Source organism: Microcaecilia unicolor, chromosome 1 (genome assembly GCF_901765095.1).
Source record: "Microcaecilia unicolor chromosome 1, aMicUni1.1, whole genome shotgun sequence".
Classification (NCBI taxonomy): Eukaryota; Metazoa; Chordata; class Amphibia; order Gymnophiona; family Siphonopidae; genus Microcaecilia; species Microcaecilia unicolor.
In genome coordinates, this window is record NC_044031.1 from 249,799,523 (window position 1) to 249,820,090 (window position 20,568).

The window sequence follows — 20,568 nt, forward strand, 5'->3', positions numbered from 1 at the left end:
TAGCCATAGTACCATTTTTGAATGTTTTTTAGTGCTTTACAGCCAGGACATATGGTTATATTTGTTACTTTTGTCTCTTTGTTTAAAACATATTTTTATGTATATATTTATGTTTCACTTATGTACTTGTTTATATGCTTTCCAAGTAAAGATATTAGCAACATCAACATCTTATTTCCAGTTTTAAGCAATTGATTAATGATATATCACATGTTTAAACATTTCACTCTTGCTATGATGATGCAAATTACATCATTGGAACGCATGGTGTTTTTAGTGTCCTGTTTAATAAGGCACGTTAGCGTTTTTAACGCACCTACAATTAGCAAGCACGCTGTGCAGGTGCCTACAGGGATATTGTAGGTGCGTACATGGTTAAAGACATTAAGGCACCTATAATGCTGCTTAGTAAACAGGGCTCTTAGTGTTTTAAAGTAATTTTTGAGGAAATTAAGCAGCAATTATTTTCAAGAATTATATATTTGAGGAGGGCATGTAATGGAGATTCAGAATCCACCATTTATTCAACTTTCAGGATTTCAACATAAAGGACTATTTTACATGCTCATCTTCCAATGTGGTATATATCATTAAGTGTAAATAATGTAACGAAGGATGCTATATTCGAGAAACAGGCCAGATGCTTAAGACAAGATTCAATCTGCACAGACATCATATGAAAATAGCCGGTGCCAGTCAAGCCTCCACTCCTGTGGGCCAACACTTTACAAGACCAGAACACTGCAACAGTGATTTCACAGTAAGAATACTGAAAGGTAATTTTAAAACAATACAGGAACGTAAGACCTTTGAAATAAGAATGATTGAATATTTTGACACCCAACAAACAGGACTTAATAAGGATCTGGGTTTTCTAACCCATTATAAACCATAAAGCTGTATTTCTCTCTTTATTTCTCTGTTTATTACCCTCCTCTCACCTACCAACACCCATCCTGTTAGAATATTAATGAAATGCTTTGATGTCCCCATGCATACCCCCACTCTGTCAGACTGTCAAAGTAATGCTTTGATGTTTCTCTTATATATACTATCTGCTACCACATTTGCTTATTTCCGATCAGACGAAGAAGGGCAACCTTCGAAAGCTAATCAAGAAATGTATTAAGTTATGTCCAATAAAAAAGGTATCATCTTATTTTCTTTTCCATGTTTTATTTTCTTTGATTTCTATTGATAACCTTTTTTTTTTACCAAAATCACCATTTTTACAGCATTTTATAAAACTGTACATTCCATATTTAGCTTCAGATCCACTAGCTGGTTTAAGGATGTGCAGTTTTTAAGAATGTTTAACCCCTTGTTTTTCCACTGTTTATGCATTCTCACTGGTTTGAGTGCAGGACTGCTTTTCTGAGCAAATATAAAAACAGCCTGTGGAATCCAATATGGCTGATTTCACTACATAAGATTAAGACTTGAAGGAGCAGCTCTGCCTCAGCTGACTAAAATTGAAACCCAAGAAGTTCTAAGTCCAATTTTTTAATACAGCTTTTATTTTTTTTGAGTCATTTTATGACCCATTTTATTTTGTTGTGATTTACCCAATCAATGATTGTGTGATATGCATTCTTTAGGCAATCTTGAATGATTTTTGCCAACCAGGAAGACAATCAGAAAAATCCCTGCTTAGGTAGGTGATGTGTGTTTTGTAGACTGGTGAATTTGTTTAGTGTGTTTAGAGATAGTAACAAGCTTTTAGGAAAATCAGGTTTTTGTCTATGTTTTTAATTTATATATTTTTAATATAATGATATTTTTAGAGCACTATGTGGCTTCTTTATTCACTTTAAATGTGGTAAGTTATATATGGCAACAAAATATTTTTCTATGTGTACTGTTACACTTGATGATAACATATATTTTATATACAGTGGGGGAAATAAGTATTTGATCCCTTGCTGATTTTGTAAGTTTGCCCACTGACAAAGACATGAGCAGCCCATAATTGAAGGGTAGGTTATTGGTAACAGTGAGAGATAGCACATCACAAATTAAATCCGGAAAATCACATTGTGGAAAGTATATGAATTTATTTGCATTCTGCAGAGGGAAATAAGTATTTGATCCCTCTGGCAAACAAGACCTAATACTTGGTGGCAAAACCCTTGTTGGCAAGCACAGCGGTCAGACGTCTTCTCTAGTTGATGATGAGGTTTGCACACATGTCAGGAGGAATTTTGGTCCACTCCTCTTTGCAGATCATCTCTAAATCATTAAGAGTTCTCGGCTGTCGCTTGGCAACTCGCAGCTTCAGCTCCCTCCATAAGTTTTCAATGGGATTAAGGTCTGGTGACTGGCTAGGCCACTCCATGACCCTAATGTGCTTCTTCCTGAGCCACTCCTTTGTTGCCTTGGCTGTATGTTTTGGGTCATTGTCGTGCTGGAAGACCCAGCCACGACCCATTTTTAAGGCCCTGGCGGAGGGAAGGAGGTTGTCACTCAGAATTGTACGGTACATGGCCCCATCCATTCTCCCATTGATGCGGTGAAGTAGTCCTGTGCCCTTAGCAGAGAAACACCCCCAAAACATAACATTTCCACCTCCATGCTTGACAGTGGGGACGGTGTTCTTTGGGTCATAGGCAGCATTTCTCTTCCTCCAAACACGGCGAGTTGAGTTCATGCCAAAGAGCTCAATTTTTGTCTCATCTGACCACAGCACCTTCTCCCAATCACTCTCGGCATCATCCAGGTGTTCACTGGCAAACTTCAGACGGGCCGTCACATGTGCCTTCCGGAGCAGGGGGACCTTGCGGGCACTGCAGGATTGCAATCCGTTATGTCGTAATGTGTTACCAATGGTTTTCGTGGTGACAGTGGTCCCAGCTGCCTTGAGATCATTGACAAGTTCCCCCCTTGTAGTTGTAGGCTGATTTCTAACCTTCCTCATGATCAAGGATACCCCACGAGGTGAGATTTTGCGTGGAGCCCCAGATCTTTGTCGATTGACAGTCATTTTGTACTTCTTCCATTTTCTTACTATGGCACCAACAGTTGTCTCCTTCTCGCCCAGCGTCTTACTGATGGTTTTGTAGCCCATTCCAGCCTTGTGCAGGTGTATGATCTTGTCCCTGACATCCTTAGACAGCTCCTTGCTCTTGGCCATTTTGTAGAGGTTAGAGTCTGACTGATTCACTGAGTCTGTGGACAGGTGTCTTTCATACAGGTGACCATTGCCGACAGCTGTCTGTCATGCAGGTAACGAGTTGATTTGGAGCATCTACCTGGTCTGTAGGGGCCAGATCTCTTACTGGTTGGTGGGGGATCAAATACTTATTTCCCTCTGCAGAATGCAAATAAATTCATATACTTTCCACAATGTGATTTTCCGGATTTAATTTGTGATGTGCTATCTCTCACTGTTACCAATAACCTACCCTTCAATTATGGGCTGCTCATGTCTTTGTCAGTGGGCAAACTTACAAAATCAGCAAGGGATCAAATACTTATTTCCCCCACTGTATATGGTATCTTTTAATGTGTTTGTTTAGCCTGTAGATTTTAAATTTTGATTGTTTCATTTTAATTTTGTTAGTGCATTACAATTAACCCAATGCAGCCATTTTGGTGAAACATGGCCATGTCGGGACTTGTGCAATAAAGATTCTTTGGATTTTTCAGCGTTGGACTTTTGTCGTGTCTGCTTAGACCTGTCTTATGTAATGCAGCAGGGACAAAAAGCAGAGATGCTGGACAAGACAGATAGGAATGCAGAGGGAAGGTGGATGGTGGACAAGGAAAGAAGAAATGTCTAAAGGACAGGAAACCCTGGAAAGAGAGTTAAGAAAATAAAACAGAGGAAAAAAAACAGAAAAGAGACACTGAGGCCAAAGCAATGCTCGGACAACAAAGCTAGAAAAAAGTATTTTTTTTGTTCTGACTTTATTAATTATAGTATGTCAGCTTTGGGAAATGTGCATGTCTGCTATCTTGCATTTCAGTTTCTATTTCTATTACTATGACAGGTCTAAAATATAGGTCTCAAATGTGTTTGCTTTTTGCAGGGTTTGTTTACTGGATCTCTGAAGGAGTTTCCCCTTCCCCCTCAAGCCCCACTACCTTAGAAGAAATGGTATTATAGGTGCCTATCTTTTAATTTTTCCACCTGAGGCCTATTCAGTGCTGGCCACAGCACTGAACACAGAAAGTGCTACTGCTACTGGCAAATCTTTCATGAGCTAAAAATGTAAATGTCCTGTTAAAATCTTTATACCACGGTTATCTCTGCCCAACTTACCATAGGGATCTTAGGAGGCGGTCTTTTGGTTTTCCCCTCTAAAACTTTTTCCTTAAGAATTATTGTATCGATGTCCAGCGTTCCTATCAAGGTATTTGGCTTGTAACTCAAAGGCTGTTGCGATCCCTTTGACTTCAATTCAAGTATGTGGTGGGCCGGGTTTAGGTGACACTGGATGCATAAGTCCACCAATTGATCCATCACTGCTTTACTGTGAAAAAAAAGAGATACTTATTAGTTATGTTCTGATGGAGCTGGAGTTACAGTGCTCTCTGCTGTAAGGTCCTTGGTGGTTAAAGAATACCTGAAGTAAGACTATTGTACATGGATGATCAGAATTTTAAAATTAACTTTTTCATGCCTAACACTAAGCAACAAAATCATACTAAGAGGGTGATTTTATAAGTGACTTGAGCATACAGAACAGTGTTTTATGTGCTTGGGTGTACAGCCACATAAACATAAGTGCTCAAAAAACACAGACAATACCCTTTTCTCCTGTGGTCACAAGTGGCATATTTATTCCAGGTGCATGTATTTTGTATTTACCCCCCTGTCAAACTGCCACCTGTGTCTTAAAATCATCTCCCTCTAGTCTTTGCCTGGGCTGTGGCACTCATAGGCTGCCTGCACCAGGACTTTCTCTGTGAGCCATCCCACCCCTTCTGACGCAACTTCCTATTTTGTGAAGGATGGGACAGTTCACAGAGAAAGCCCAGGAGCAGGCCGCAGGCAGCCTATAAGTGCCGCTGCTGCTGCCCAGGCAAAGACTAGGGAGGAGCAGATGATTTTAAGGTACTGGGGGTTGTGGAAGGTGTACTAAAACATTTCTGCCTATGCCACTAGTGGCCACTACAGGGGAAGTCTAGCTGGTATCTGTTAAATTACTTTAAGAAACAGAAGCTATTACACTGCTTCTTTTCTTTCTTTCATTTACTTCTAGTTTGGTTTTGATCTTGGATTCTTTCAAAACCGTGGCCTAATTGTTTCTCTTTGTTTCTAGTTGAATTCTGTGCAAGATGTTAATTTCTTGGATTATTATCTTGTAGCTTTATACACAGAAAAAAGAAAAAAACAGACTTAGAATTTACTTTTATGCGACATACATGTAGACATGCCCGGGGCAGAATGAGGGCAATTCTATAAGGAGGGAAGCAACATTTAGGCACCAAGAAAATGACCAGAATACCAGCACATACACATGTAAATACCAATATTCTGGTTGCATGCTATTTTATTGTATAACAGGATGCCTAAATGTGATGGCATTTACTTTGAAATCGGGCATACGCATGGGAGGAGTCTAGGCAGAACATGGGTGGTGCACACATTTACACATGCAAATTGTAGAATGCAAAAATTTATGCATGTTTTGTGCAATCTAGGCACAAACATTTATACCAGATCTATGGCTGGTGTAACTGCTTGTGACTAAAATATAGGTACATGTTTAACCTGTTATGCTACTTTTCTGTGAAGGAAAGTATGTGCCTCCTTTCCATATAGAATAGGCTCCAAATAGGTACTTCATTGTTATAGAATTACCCAGTATGGGGGAAGTGGGGCTTGGATCAACATACAAAATGTATTTATGTACTTCAGTTGTTTACACACCTTTTCAAGAACTCACAAGGCAAGACACATCATAGACAAACAGTAACTACAACCAAGTACATACCAAAATCCCCATCTTGCCAAACCCCTCTCTCCCTGGTATTATTTTTGGTCTCCTATAGATTTCTACATTACCCAATCCCCACTAACTTCTTTTAGGGCCCTGTTTACTAAGCTGCGCTGAGTGTGCAAGCAGTTCTAACACATGCTAATGATTAGCACACGCTAAGTGCTAAGTTGCCCACAGGAACTTATGGGTGACTCTAGTGTTTAGCACACGTTCATTTTAGCGTGCACTAAAAGCACTAGCACAGCTTAGTAAACAAGGCCCCTAGTCAACTTTCAACCCCCATTCTCTCTTCCCCTTCTCCTCCAGTTTTAGAACCCTAGACAATCTGATTCTCAGTGAATTGTTGGCAGAAAAGAATTCCACAGCCAAAGGATTGTGATATAGAAATGCTTTCTGTCTTCTACTTTGTAACATAATGCAATCAGACATGGTACGGTAAAATTTGTTCTTACCTGATAATTCTTTTCCTTGACCTGATCATTTTGTTTTCTTGAATCCTACTAGACCAGTCCAGACTGCTGGGTTATGCAACCCTTCCAGCAAATGGAAGCAGAGAATCTGGAATTTTCCAGGAACATCATCACAGTATTTGGAGTGGCGCAGCTCTGGAACTTGCTAGAATATTACTGACACATAAACAGATGAGCGGAGAATGCTTACAAGGCTACAGTCTTCCTGAGTGGGAACTGAACTGGTCTAGCAAAATTCAAAGAAAGAACACATTTCACTTTCCTTATCATTCTGATACAGACTGCTGGGATGTACCAAAGCTTTACAAGCCTGAATGGAAGAAAAGCAAGACCTCCTCCAAAACCATTCTATTGAAACCATCCCTAGCATGCATATCCAGCCTGTAGTGCTTAAGAGAGTTCAGGGAAGACCATGTTGCCAATCTTCAAGTATCTTCCAGAGTCACCACTTTGCATGCCACCCAGGACACCAAAGTCTGTTGCTCACAAGATCCTCAGAGCTTCATTAGCTTTACAGAAAAGTTTTCTTCAGGGATCTTTATCTTTACATTATTTTTAACTTTGAAGGTTTTGACTTTAGTTTGTCAGCAGCTTTGTCAGTTCTATTCTGTCAAATCCTAGGGTTGCACCAGTCTTTAAACTGGTATCACTGGGAAATTCCAGATTTTCTGTCTACCTCCACCAGCTGGAAGGGTGGCATAACCCAACAATCTGAGCTGATCCAACAGGATGATAAGGAAGTAACAACTGCTGAGAAGTTCAGAGAAACCTTTGTGCTATATATGAAGATAACAATGAAGCAAGATAAAAAGATTTCTCATAAAGTATAGCTCAATATAACAACCACAAGACCTTAAACCACAAGAACATAAGCACTACCATACTGGGACAGACTGAAGGTCCATCAAGCCCAGTATCCTGATTCCAACAGTGGTCAATCAATAGGTAGCTGTCACGGTCGTTGTCACCGATGTCCATGCCTTGCTCATCAGTGCTCTGTTCTGCCTTCTAAACCTACTAAAATTACCTGCAGTTCCAGTCAGTGGCCTGTGGGATTACTGTAGAGTGGTGGAGGCCAAGCTGGTGATGTCATCAGCACTGAGCACTTCTTAAACTGGCTTCTGAGCAGGGTTGCCAGATGGGCGGTTTTCCCGCCCAATTGGGCGGTTTTCCGCAACCCGCCGCAGGAAACTTTTTCGGCCGGCGGGGGTGGGGCTAATGGCGAGGGAGGCGGGGTTTGGTGACGTATTGGGCGGGGCGAGGTGACGTATTGGGCGGGGTGATGACGGCGGGGGCGGGGTGATGACGGAAAGGGTGGGGTTGATGACGGCGGGGGTGGGGTGATGACGGAAGGGGCGGGGTGATGACGGAAGGGGCGGGGGTGATGACGGCGGGGGTGGGGTGTGTGCGGTTTTTGGGCGGGTTTTGGGCTGTTTTGGGTGAGAATTTTTTTTTTTATATGGCAACACTGCTTCTGAGTGTGCTCAGTGTTCTGGCAATTATCCTCGATGGGGCCCAGGCCTGCCTGGGGTCTGCTAGTTCCTACTACTGTTTCTTTGCTAGGCCGTGTCCTGAAGCTTTGCCTACAGCTTTCTCCTTATGCTGTGTTCCAGTGGAAGTCTGCCTTCAAGCTTGGTAGTCCTGAGGAGTAAAAGCTTTACTACAGCTTTCACCTAATGCTGTGTTCCTGTGAAGCCTGCTTTCAAGCTTGGTAGTCCTAAGGAGTACGCTTTGCCTTCAGCTTTTTCTTGCCTGCCTTGGGAGCGTCGGCTCGGGCTTTGCTACTTTATTCACCAGCTCTGGGAGCGTTGGCTCGGGCCTTGCTACTTTATGTACACTTTGCTGCAGCCAGTGTGGAGAGGCGCTTCTAGGCTGCTTCTGTTTGATTCCCCTATACAGCTAGGCTGTTCTACTTTACCTTATTTTATGTTTGCCTTGCTTCAGCTAGGCTGCCTGTTTTCCGTTCTGTGCCGTTTGGCTACCCTTTTAGCCCTGTGTTTTTTGCTGCTAATAAAGCTGCCTCAGTTCATCTCCACGTGTGGTCCGGTCCAGTTCTTGGGAGCATAAGTACATAAGTACATAAGTAGTGCCATACTGGGAAAGACCAAAGGTCCATCTAGCCCAGCATCCTGTCACCGACAGTGGCCAATCCAGGTCAAGGGCACCTGGCACGCTCCCCAAACGTAAAAACATTCCAGACAAGTTATACCTAAAAATGCGGAATTTTTCCAAGTCCATTTAATAGCGGTCTATGGACTTGCCCTTTAGGAATCTATCTAACCCCTTTTTAAACTCCGTCAAGCTAACCGCCCGTACCACGTTCTCCGGCAACGAATTCCAGAGTCTAATTACACGTTGGGTGAAGAAAAATTTTCTCCGATTCGTTTTAAATTTACCACACTGTAGCTTCAACTCATGCCCTCTAGTCCTAGTATTTTTGGATAGCGTGAACAGTCGCTTCACATCCACCCGATCCATTCCACTCATTATTTTATACACTTCTATCATATCTCCCCTCAGCCGTCTCTTCTCCAAGCTGAAAAGCCCTAGCCTTCTCAGCCTCTCTTCATAGGAAAGTCGTCCCATCCCCACTATCATTTTCGTCGCCCTTCGCTGTACCTTTTCCAATTCTACTATATCTTTTTTGAGATACGGAGACCAGTACTGAACACAATACTCCAGGTGCGGTCGCACCATGGAGCGATACAACGGCATTATAACATCCGCACACCTGGACTCCATACCCTTCCTAATAACACCCAACATTCTATTCGCTTTCCTAGCCGCAGCAGCACACTGAGCAGAAGGTTTCAGCGTATCATCGACGACGACACCCAGATCCCTTTCTTGATCCGTAACTCCTAACATGGAACCTTGCAAGACGTAGCTATAATTCGGGTTCCTCTTACCCACATGCATCACTTTGCACTTGTCAACATTGAACTTCATCTGCCACTTGCACGTCCATTCTCCCAGTCTCGCAAGGTCCTCCTGTAATCGTTCACATTCCTCCTGCGACTTGACGACCCTGAATAATTTTGTGTCATCGGCGAATTTAATTACCTCACTAGTTATTCCCATCTCTAGGTCATTTATAAATACATTAAAAAGCAACGGACCCAGCACAGACCCCTGCGGGACCCCACTAACTACCCTCCTCCACTGAGAATACTGGCCACGCAATCCTACTCTCTGCTTCCTATCTTTCAACCAGTTCTTAATCCATAATAGTACCCTACCTCCGATTCCATGACTCTGCAATTTCTTCAGGAGTCTTTCGTGCGGCACTTTGTCAAACGCCTTCTGAAAATCCAGATATACAATATCAACCGGCTCCCCATTGTCCACATGTTTGCTTACCCCCTCAAAAAAATGCATTAGATTGGTGAGGCAAGACTTCCCTTCACTAAATCCGTGCTGACTTTGTCTCATCAGTCCATGTTTTTGTATATGCTCTGCAATTTTATTTTTAATAATAGCCTCCACCATCTTGCCCGGCACCGACGTCAGACTCACCGGTCTATAATTTCCCGGATCTCCTCTGGAACCCTTCTTAAAAATCGGAGTAACATTGGCTACCCTCCAGTCTTCCGGTATTACACTCGATTTTAGGGACAGATTGCATATTTCTAACAGTAGCTCCGCAAGTTCATTTTTTAGTTCTATTAATACTCTGGGATGAATACCATCAGGTCCCGGTGATTTACTACTCTTCAGCTTGCTGAACTGACCCATTACATCCTCCAAGGTTACAGAGAATTTGTTTAGTTTCTCCGACTCCCCCGCTTCAAATATTCTTTCCGGCACCGGTGTCCCCCCCAAATCCTCCTCGGTGAAGACCGAAGCAAAGAATTCATTTAATTTCTCCGCTACGGCTTTGTCCTCCTTGATCGCCCCTTTAACACCATTTTCGTCCAGCGGCCCAACCGACTCTTTGGCCGGTTTCCTGCTTAGTTCTGAGGGGACTCGGTCTACCCAGAGGAGGTTGGGTGATTCTCACATGGCCACCTCTGGGCCAAGGGCTCACAAACATCACAGTAGCTAGTGGAGAAATCATAAAATCAGAGAAACATAATTTTTTCCCAGTTAGCAGCCATGCAGCTGTATTCTGAACCAGCTGGAGAACTACAATATTAAAAGAAAAGAACATACCTGGCAGAAAGATGGGACTGTTAATAATGCTTGTTGGGAAGATCGGAGAGTGTGTAACGGTGTATAAAGTATGAATAAATGAAACAGAAATAGAGGTGTTCATACAGATCATATTTTGTGCACTAATGGTATAAGTAAACAAACAAAAACGGAGGCGTACCTGCCAGAACATATACGTCAGCCATTTTAGAAACATACAAGTCTTTGTTTTCCGAAGCTATCATAGTGCTCAATAACCTTTGCCAATATCGAGTTTTGGAGAGGGGACAAAAATCCTGGGGCATTAAGGAGTGTACAAAACAAGCAGCTTTCTCTAACCTAGACATCCCAGGGAACAGGTGTAAATTACCACCATGATATCAGTGGACATAAAAGTGCATTCCTCTTCTGAAATAGGGAATGCACGTTTATCTTTTTGCTCAGCTCTATTGCCACACAAAATATGTCCAGGCCATGTCCCCTTGCCATATGAACATATTTGCTTTGGATGTGTATATCTCTTCTTTCTAAAATTGCAATATACATATCTAAATTCTGGTTTATGCATGTCTAAAACATGAACAGGCTTCCTGGGAGAGGGAAGATTAATGTCTGTCTCTAGTGGAGTGCTTGACTCTGTGTGTTTGATTATCTTTCCTGTCAAAACACTGTAGTTCTTTTTCCTTTTTTATTTTATTGTTAACCACTTTGCTCTGTTTTTCAGTTAAAGACAGTATATCAAGTTACAAATCCTATATAATAATTCTCACCTCCAACGTTCTGTGCCTGGGACCGTAGCTCCCTAGGCTGGAGGTGGTCTGCTAGGCAGACACGCACTGACGTCACTGACGTCATGACAGCTGATTCCAAGGCGCAGCGTGTTTCCCTACTCCTCCTCCTGCCTCAGAATCATCTGTCACCCCCTGCGCTACGGCCCCCTCGACCCCCCCTCCGCGAACCTGTCACCGCCCCCCACTGCCATTGTGTACTACCTGTGCTGACGGGGGACCCAAACCCACAACAGCCGAAGTGTTGTTGTGCCCTTCGCGTTCCTTCCTCATCTTCTCTGGAAGTTCCTCCTCTGCGTGCGTCTGACTGCGTGCGTCTGACGTCAGATGCACGCAGAGGAACTTCCAGAGAAGATGAGGAAGGAACATGAAGGGCACAACAACACTTCAGCTGACGGGGGTTTGGGTCCCCCGTCAGCACAGGTAGTACAAAACGCAGCGGGGGGCGGTTTTCGGCGGTCCGGGGGAGGGGGCAACAGGTTCGCCGAAGGGGGGGGCAAGGGGGGGGAAGGAATTGTCTGCCTAGGACCCGTTTCCTTGCCTTCAGAAATGGGCCTTTTTTACTAGTAAATAAAATAACCGCTATCCCCCAGATTCTATATAACGCACCTAGAGATCTCCACTGAAATCAGAGTGAATTCTATAACAATGCATGTAACTTAACAAGCCAATGAGCGCTAGTTGGGCGTTAATTTGAATTTACGTGCACAAATCGCTATGCGCATTCTGTAATGAAGTGCACCAAACATCTAACACGTGCAGGCAAAAAGGGGCATAGTTATGTGCGTTTCGTCGGCGTTCTGAAATTTACATGCATAGTTATAGAATATGGCCAGACTGCATAAATCTATGTGCCGTGATTTACACCTTATTTTCGTTGGTGTAAATGGATGTGCGTAGTTTTAGGTGTTGAAATAACATAAGAGTAGCCATACTGGGTCAGACCAGTGGTCCATCTAGCCCAGTACCCTGTTTCCAACAGTGGCCCAGTGGTCTATCTAGCCCAGTATCTTGCTTCCAACAGTGGCCAAGCCAGGTCACAAGTATCTGACAGAATCCCAAATAGTAGCAACATTCCATGCTACCAATCCCAGGGCAAGCAATGGATTCCCCACATCTATCTCAATAGTAGTTTATGGACTTTTCCTCCAGGAGCTTGTCCAAACCTATTTTAAACCCAGATCTGCTAACCGCTGATACCACCGGCAATGAGTTCCAGAGATTAACTATTCGTTGAGTGAAAAAATATTTCCTCCTATTTGTTTTAAAGGTATTTCCATGTAACTTCATTGAGTGTCCCCTAATCTTTGCACTTTTAGAAAGAGTAAAAAATTGATTCACTTTTACCCATTCTACACCACTCAGGATTTTGTAGAGCTCAATCATATCCCCCATCAGCCATCTCTTTTCCAAACTGAAGAGTCCTAACCTCTTTAGCCTTTTCTCATTTGGGAGGAGTTCCATCCCTTTATCATTTTGGTTGCTCTTCTTTGAACCTTTACTAATTCTACTATATCTTTTTTGAGATACCGCTACTAGAACTGAATGCATTACTCAAGGTGAGGTTGCACCACTGAGCTACAGATGTAACTCCAAGTGGCATAAAACATGGGAAGAGAATGGGCAAACTATGGACGTGGCATCAAATAACACACATAACTTATAGAATACTATCAGTTACGTGCATCACTTCAGGCACTTAGGCACGACCATTTATACCTAACATTGACAAAGTAAACCCACCTAAATTTTAGCATTACAGTGCAGGTTTACGCTAGCATTCTATACCGTCTTACTCGCACCTGTCATTAAAGAACTGGTGCTAAGAACGTCCCACTATAGCACCTAAATCAAGACACCAAGTTATAGAATTCATAGTAACATAGTAGATGACGGCAGAAAAAGACCTGCACGGTCCATCCAGTCTGCCCAACAAGATAAACTCATATGTGCTACTTTTTGTGTATACCCTACCTTGATTTGTATCTGTCATTTTCAGGGCACAGACCGTATAAAGTCTGCCCAGCACTATCCCCGCCTCCCAACCATAGGAGCCAACTTTTCAAAATGATTGGGGGTGCTGAAATTTTTTTTTTTTTACAGGTGGTGCATTCCCCCTCCCCCTTGTCCCCCTCCCTCTCCCCATCCCCCCTCACCCCCCTGCATTCCAGCTAAAACTTAATGCAGAAAAAACATAATGTCTTGTACTTACCTCAAAATATAACACAAAAAACTTCTACTACTACTATTCAGCATTTCTATAGCGCTACAAAGCGTACGCAGCACTGCACAAACATAGAAGAAAGACAGTCCCTGCTCAAAGAGCTTACAATCTAATAGACAAAAAATAAAGTAAGCAAATCAAATCAATTAATGTGTACAGGAAGGAGGAGAGGAGGGTAGGTGGAGGCGAGAGGTTACAAGTGGTTACGAGTCAAAAGCAATGTTAAAGAGGTGGGCTTTCAGTCTAGATTTAAAGGTGGCCAAGGATGGGGCAAGACGTAGGGGCTCAGGAAGTTTATTCCAGGCATAGGGTGCAGCGAGACAGAAGGCACGAAGTCTGGAGTTGGCAGTAGTGGAGAAGGGAACAGATAAGGAGGATGTATCCATGGAGCGGAGTGCACAGGAAGGGGTGTAGGGAAGGACGAGTGTGGAGAGATACTGGGGAGCAGCAGAGTGAGTACATTTATAGGTTAGTAGAAGAAGTTTGAACAGGATGCGAAAACGGATAGGGAGCCAGTGAAGCGACTTGAGGAGAGGGGTAGTATGAGTAAAGCGACTCTGGCGGAAGACGAGACGGGCAGCAGAGTTTTGAACCGATTGGAGAGGGGAGAGGTGACTAAGTGGGAGGCCAGCAAGAAGCAGATTGCAGTAGTCTAAACGAGAGGTGACAAGGGTGTGGATGAGGGTTTTGGTAGAGTGCTCGGAAAGAAAGGGGCGGATTTTACGGATGTTGTAAAGAAAGAAACGACAGCTCTTGGCGATCTGCTGGATATGAGCAGAGAAGGAGAGAGAAGAGTCAAAGATGACCCCAAGGTTTCGAGCTGAGGAGACAGGGAGAATGAGAGAGCCATCAACAGAAATAGAAAACGGGGGGAGTGGGGAGGTGGGTTTGGGGGGAAAAATGAGAAGCTCGGTTTTGGTTATGTTTAATTTCAGGTGGCGTTGAAACATCCAGACAGCAATGTCAGACAAGCACGCTGAAACTTTGGTTTGGATGCAAGGTGAGATATCAAGGGTAGAAAGGTAGATTTGGGAGTCATCAGCATAGAGATGGTAGGAAAAGCCAAGGGATGAGATTAATGAACATAGGGAAGAAGTGTAGATAGAAAAGAGGAGGGGACCAAGAACAGAACCCTGAGGTACACCGACAGGCAGAGGGATAGAAGTAGAAGAGGATCCACCAGAGTGCGGAGGGAGAGGTAGGAAGAGAACCAGGAAAGGACAGAGCCCTGGAATCCAAGTGAGGACAGGGTATCGAGGAGTATGCTGTGATCGACAGTGTCAAAAGCAGCGGAAAGATCAATAAGAATGAGGATGGAATAGAAACCTCTGGATTTAGCCAGTAATAGGCCATTGGAGACTTTAGTAAGCACAGTTTTGGTTGAGTGGAGAGGGCGAAAACCAGATTGTAGTGGGTCAAGACCATACTGTTCTCTTCCTGTCTCACAAAACTTGAAAATTCTCGGAGTCACCATTGATCGAAATCTCACTCTTGATGCCCACGTGAAAAACACTACGAAAAAGATGTTCTACTCCATGTGGAAACTCAAAAGAGTAAAACCTTTATTCCCGAGATACATCTTCCGTACCTTGGTACAATCAATGGTAATAAGTCATCTGGACTACTGCAACGCACTATATGCTGGCTGCAAAGAACAGACAATTAAAAAACTCCAGACGTCCCAGAATACGGTCGCCAGACTCGTATATGGAAAAACTAAATACGAAAGTGCAAAACCCTTAAGAGAGAAACTTCACTGGCTCCCACTTAAGGAACGCATTGCATTCAAGATCTGCACGATTGTACACAAAATCATTCACGCAGACGCCCCAACCTACATGCTAAATCTTGTGGACCTACCTCCTAGAAACGCCACAAGATCATCTCGCAAATTTCTCAACCTACACTTCCCCAGCTGTAAAGGACTAAAATACAAGATGATGCACGCCACCACCTTCTCCTACATGAGCACGCAGTTAAGGAATGCATTACCCACACAGACCTAAAAAAAATCGACGAAACAACTACCTTTCGCAAATTTCTGAAGACATATCTCTTCAACAAGGCCTACAATGAGAACCTACAGCCCCACTAACCCACTTCACCAACCCATTCAATTATGAAAGCCCACCTTCTATAAATACCCTAATAAATCCCTTCCTTCTTCCTTCCCTTGACTAATCTCTACACAATACTAACTATACTTGATACACTGGAATAACTATGTTATCAATACTATGTAAGCCACTTTGAACTGCAAATAGGTGGGATAAGGTGGGATACAAATGCAATAAATAAATAGCTCTGCCCTACCCACCCCCCATAGTCTGGCATCGGCCCTCCCTTCCCAATCCCCCACCCAGAAACACATCAGCATGAAACATAAAACTTTTTTTTTTTACCTGGGCACTGCTGCAGAGCCTACCCCCCATCCAGATGCCCAACATGAAATTATAAAACTTTTTTTTTTTAATCTGGGCTGTGCAGAGCCCATCAGCATTATACATAAAACCTAACCAGTGCTGAGCCCTCCCCCACTCAAACACCGCCCCCTCAGAGTAATCCAAATATTATATAAAAATAAGGTAAAATTATGTATAATCATACCTGATAATTTTCTTTCCATTAATCATAGCTGATCAATCCATAGACTGGTGGGTTGTGTCCATCTACCAGCAGGTGGAGATAGAGAGCAAACTTTTGCCTCCCTATATGTGGTCATGTGCTGCCGGAAACTCCTCAGTATGTCGATATCAAAGCTCCATCCGCAGGACTCAGCACTTAGAGAATTACACCCACGAAGGGACACTCTGCCCAGCTCACCACCGCCGAAACGGGGGAGGGGAATTAACCCAGCTCATCCCCACACAAGTGGGGGAGGGGAATCCGTCCAGCTCATCCCCGCGGAGCGGGGGAGGGACACCACACCCGCCGATGCGGGGGGATCTGGCTTATCCTGCAACCGCAACCGCGGGAGGAGCTGACTGACCCTAACACCGCCGCAGCGGGAGGGGTACAAAACTGCCCTACAGCCGCACGAAGCGGGAGGGAGTGCCGGCAGAATTTTAAGTCTCAATCCAGCCCCGTAAAACGGAGGGGAGAGGAATGCAGCAGCTCACTGTAACACAAACTCGTCTTAACTCTTGAAGAATCCAAGTGAAAAAACTTGAACACGAAGTCTTTCTGAAGTAACTGAAGACTAAACTTGAACCTGAAATGCAACCAGAATAAAAACAATACAGATATCTGGGAGGGGCTATGGATTGATCAGCTATGATTAATGGAAAGAAAATTATCAGGTATGATTATACATAATTTTACCTTCCATATCATCAAGCTGATCAATCCATAGACTGGTGGGATGTACCGAAGCAGTACTCACCCAGGGCGGGACATAGAAATCCCTGACCGCAACACTGAAGCTCCAAACCGGGCCTCCGCCCGAGCAGCCACAGTCAAGCGGTAATGCTTGGAGAATGTATGGGCCGAAGCCCAAGTTGCCGCCTTGCATATCTCTTCCAAGGAGACGGAACCGGCCTCTGCCATCGAGGCCGCCTGAGCTCTTGTAGAGTGAGCCTTCAGCTGGATAGGCGGCACCTTCCCCGCGGCCACATAAGCCGCTGCAATGGCTTCCTTGACCCATCTTGCCACTGTAGGCTTAGCAGCCTGCAGACCCCTACGAGGACCTGAATACAGGACAAACAGATGATCCGATTTCCGGAAATCATTGGTCACTTCCAAGTATCTGATGATGACTCGTCTCACATCCAGATATTTAAGAGCAGAGTACTCCTCTGGGTAGTCCTCCCTACGAAAGGAAGGGAGACATAGCTGCTGATTCACATGGAAGCGAGAAACAATCTTGGGCAGGAAGGAAGGCACTGTGCGAATAGTCACTCCTGCCTCAGTGAACTGTAGAAAAGGCTCTCGACATGAGAGCGCCTGGAGCTCGGAAACTCTTCTGGCTGAAGTGATAGCCACCAAAAAGACTGCTTTCAACGTCAGGTCTTTCAGAGATGCCCTTGACAAGGGTTCAAACGGCGGCTTCTGCAATGCTCTCAGCACCAGGTTGAGATTCCACGCAGGCACCACTGAGTGCAGAGGAGGGCGCAGGTGATTAACTCCCTTGAGAAAGCGCACCACAGCTGGCTGCGAAGCCAGGGAAACACCCTTCAGGCGGCCCCTGAAGCAAGCCAGAGCCGCTACCTGGACCTTAAGGGAACTGAGCGACAGGCCTTTGTCCAGACCTTCTTGCAGGAACGCCAACACTGAAGAAATTGGAGCAGTGAAAGGAGAAAGAGAGCCTGCTTCACACCACGCTGCAAAGATACGCCAAACCCTGGCGTAAGCAGCAGAAGTAGAGCGTTTCCTCGCTCTCAGCATAGTGGCGATGACCTTGTCTGAGAAGCCCTTCTTCCTCAGACGCTGCCGCTCAATAGCCAGGCCGTAAGACCAAAGGGGGAGGGATCCTCCATCACCACGGGACCCTGATGTAACAGGCCCTGCTCCACTGGCAGCCGCAGAGGATCGTCGACTGAGAGCCTGATCAAGTCCGCATACCAGGGACGCCTGGGCCAATCCGGACCTACCAGGATTATCCTGCCGGGATGCTTTGCCACCCGGTCTAGTACCCTGCCCAACATGGGCCAGGGCGGGAACACATAGAGAAGCTCTTGTGTCAGCCATTGTTGGAGAAGAGCATCTACTCCCAGGGATCGAGGGTCCCGTCCTCTGCTGAAGAAGCGCGGCACTTGGCAATTGGCCGATGACGCCATCAGATCTAGGCTCGGCTGGCCCCAGCGCTTCGTGATGTCCAAGAACGCCTGAGCAGATAGCTGCCACTCTCCGGGCTCCAAGGTATGGCGACTGAGAAAGTCCGCCTTGACATTCATGACTCCGGCAATGTGGGCCGCTGACAGCTGTTCCAGGTTCGCTTCCGCCCACTGGCATAGACTCATAGCTTCCTTGGCTAGAGGGGCGCTCTTGGTACCTCCCTGGCGGTTGACATAGGCCACAGCCGTGGCATTGTCCGACAGGACCCGTACAGGCTTCAACACCAGTACCGGGATGAACTCCAAAAGCGCCAACCGAATGGCCCTGAGTTCCAGGAGGTTGATAGACCACTTTGCCTCTGCAGGAGACCAGAGCCCCTGCGCTGTCCTTCCCAAGCAGTGGGCTCCCCAGCCCGATAACGAGGCGTCCGTCGTGACGACAATCCACTCTGGGGACACCAGAGGCATTCCCGCAGACAACTTGTCTGTCTGCATCCACCAGCTCAGCGCTTTGCGCACTGCTGGATCCAAGGGAAGACGCACCGCATAATCCTCCGACATCGGAGTCCAGCGCTGCAGCAGAGAGTGTTGTAGTGGTCTCATATGAGCCCTGGCCCAGGGCACTACTTCCATCGTGGCCGTCATAGAGCCCAACAGCTGCACATAGTCCCAAGCCCGAAGAGGAGAGGCTACTAGGAACTGGTCCACCTGAGCCTGAAGCTTGACAATCCGATTGTCTGGCAGGAACACTCTGCCCACTTGGGTGTCGAATCGAACTCCCAGATACTCCAGGGACTGAGTCGGGCGCAGCTGGCTCTTCTCCCAGTTGATGATCCATCCCAGGGAGCTCAAAAGAGCAACTACCCGGTCCACAGCTCTGCCGCACTCTGCATAAGAGGGGGCTCGGATCAACCAGTCGTCCAGATAAGGATGGACTTGTACTCCTTCCTTTCGCAGGAAGGCCGCTATGACCACCATTACCTTGGAAAAGGTCCGCGGAGCAGTAGCCAACCCGAACGGGAGGGCTCTGAACTGGAAGTGTCGGCCCAGGACTGCAAAACGCAGAAAGCGTTGATGAGGAGGCCAGATGGGAATATGCAGGTACGCTTCCTTGATGTCCAAGGATGCCAGGTACTCCCCTGCCTTCACTGCCGCTATAACAGAGCGGAGAGTCTCCATGCGAAAGTGCCGCACTTTCAAGGCCCGATTGACCCCTTTGAGGTCGAGGATAGGCCGGACAGAACCTCCTTTCTTTGGTACCACAAAGTAAATGGAGTAACGCCCCTTGCCAAGCTGACTTTCTGGCACCGGAACGACCGCACCCAGGCGGATCAGATTGTCCAAAGTCTGCTGCACTGCCACAGCTTTGACCGGAGACTTGCAGGGAGAGAGTACAAACCCGTCTCTTAAGGGTCGGCAGAACTCTAGCTTGTAGCCGTCTCTGATGACTTCCAGCACCCAAGCGTCTGAAGTTATTGTGGTCCACTCGCCCAGAAATGAGGACAGCCGTCCTCCAATCTGCACTGGGGCGTGGACCAATACCCCGTCATTGGGTACGAGACCCTGGGGGAGGACCGGAGGGAGCACCTCCGGGACGGCGGTCTCTGCGAAAGGAATGCTGCTTGGGGGAGAACTTCCTCTTAAAGGAAGAGGGGGCAGAAGCACCCGACCTGCCCGGGCGGTACCGACGGGCTTCCTGAAACCGTCCTCTGGAGGTACCGGGACGAGCACTAGCCCGAGCCCTGACCTCCGGTAACTTCTTGCCCTTAGACGTGCCGAGATCAGTCACGATTTTGTCCAGCTCGACCCCAAAGAGCAGCTTGCCTTTAAAAGGCAATCTAGCCAGGCGGGATTTTGAGGCGTGGTCAGCAGACCAATGTTTCAGCCAAAGCCACCGCCGCGCAGAGACAGTCTGAGCCATGCCTTTAGCTGAGGCTCTCAAGACATCATACAGCAAGTCTGCCAAATAGGCCAGGCCCGATTCCAGGGCTGGCCAATCATCCCTCAAGGAATGATCCGAGGGGAAAGCCCGCTGCACCATAGTCAGGCACGCCCTGGCCACATAGGAGCCGCAAACTGAGGCCTGCAAACTTAAAGCAGCCGCCTCAAAGGACGACCTTAAGGCCGCCTCCAATCTCCTGTCTTGGGCGTCCTTTAGGGCCGTGCCACCTTCCACCGGCAATGCCGTTTTCTTAGTCACCGCAGTGATTAAAGAATCCACGGTAGGCCACAGATAGG

General features: G+C 45.9%; 1 protein-coding gene across 3 annotated transcripts in view; it reads right to left on the reverse strand.

Annotated features, from left to right (window-relative positions):
• COBL (cordon-bleu WH2 repeat protein) overlaps positions 1–20,568 on the reverse strand; it is a 459,548-nt gene that overhangs the window by 249,349 nt on the left and 189,631 nt on the right. For all 3 annotated transcript variants that reach the window (XM_030205475.1, XM_030205461.1, XM_030205468.1), the window contains exon 3: positions 4,262–4,472. In XM_030205475.1, coding sequence (XP_030061335.1) covers positions 4,262–4,472 — 211 coding nt within the window. The remainder of the gene's footprint in view (positions 1–4,261; positions 4,473–20,568) is intronic.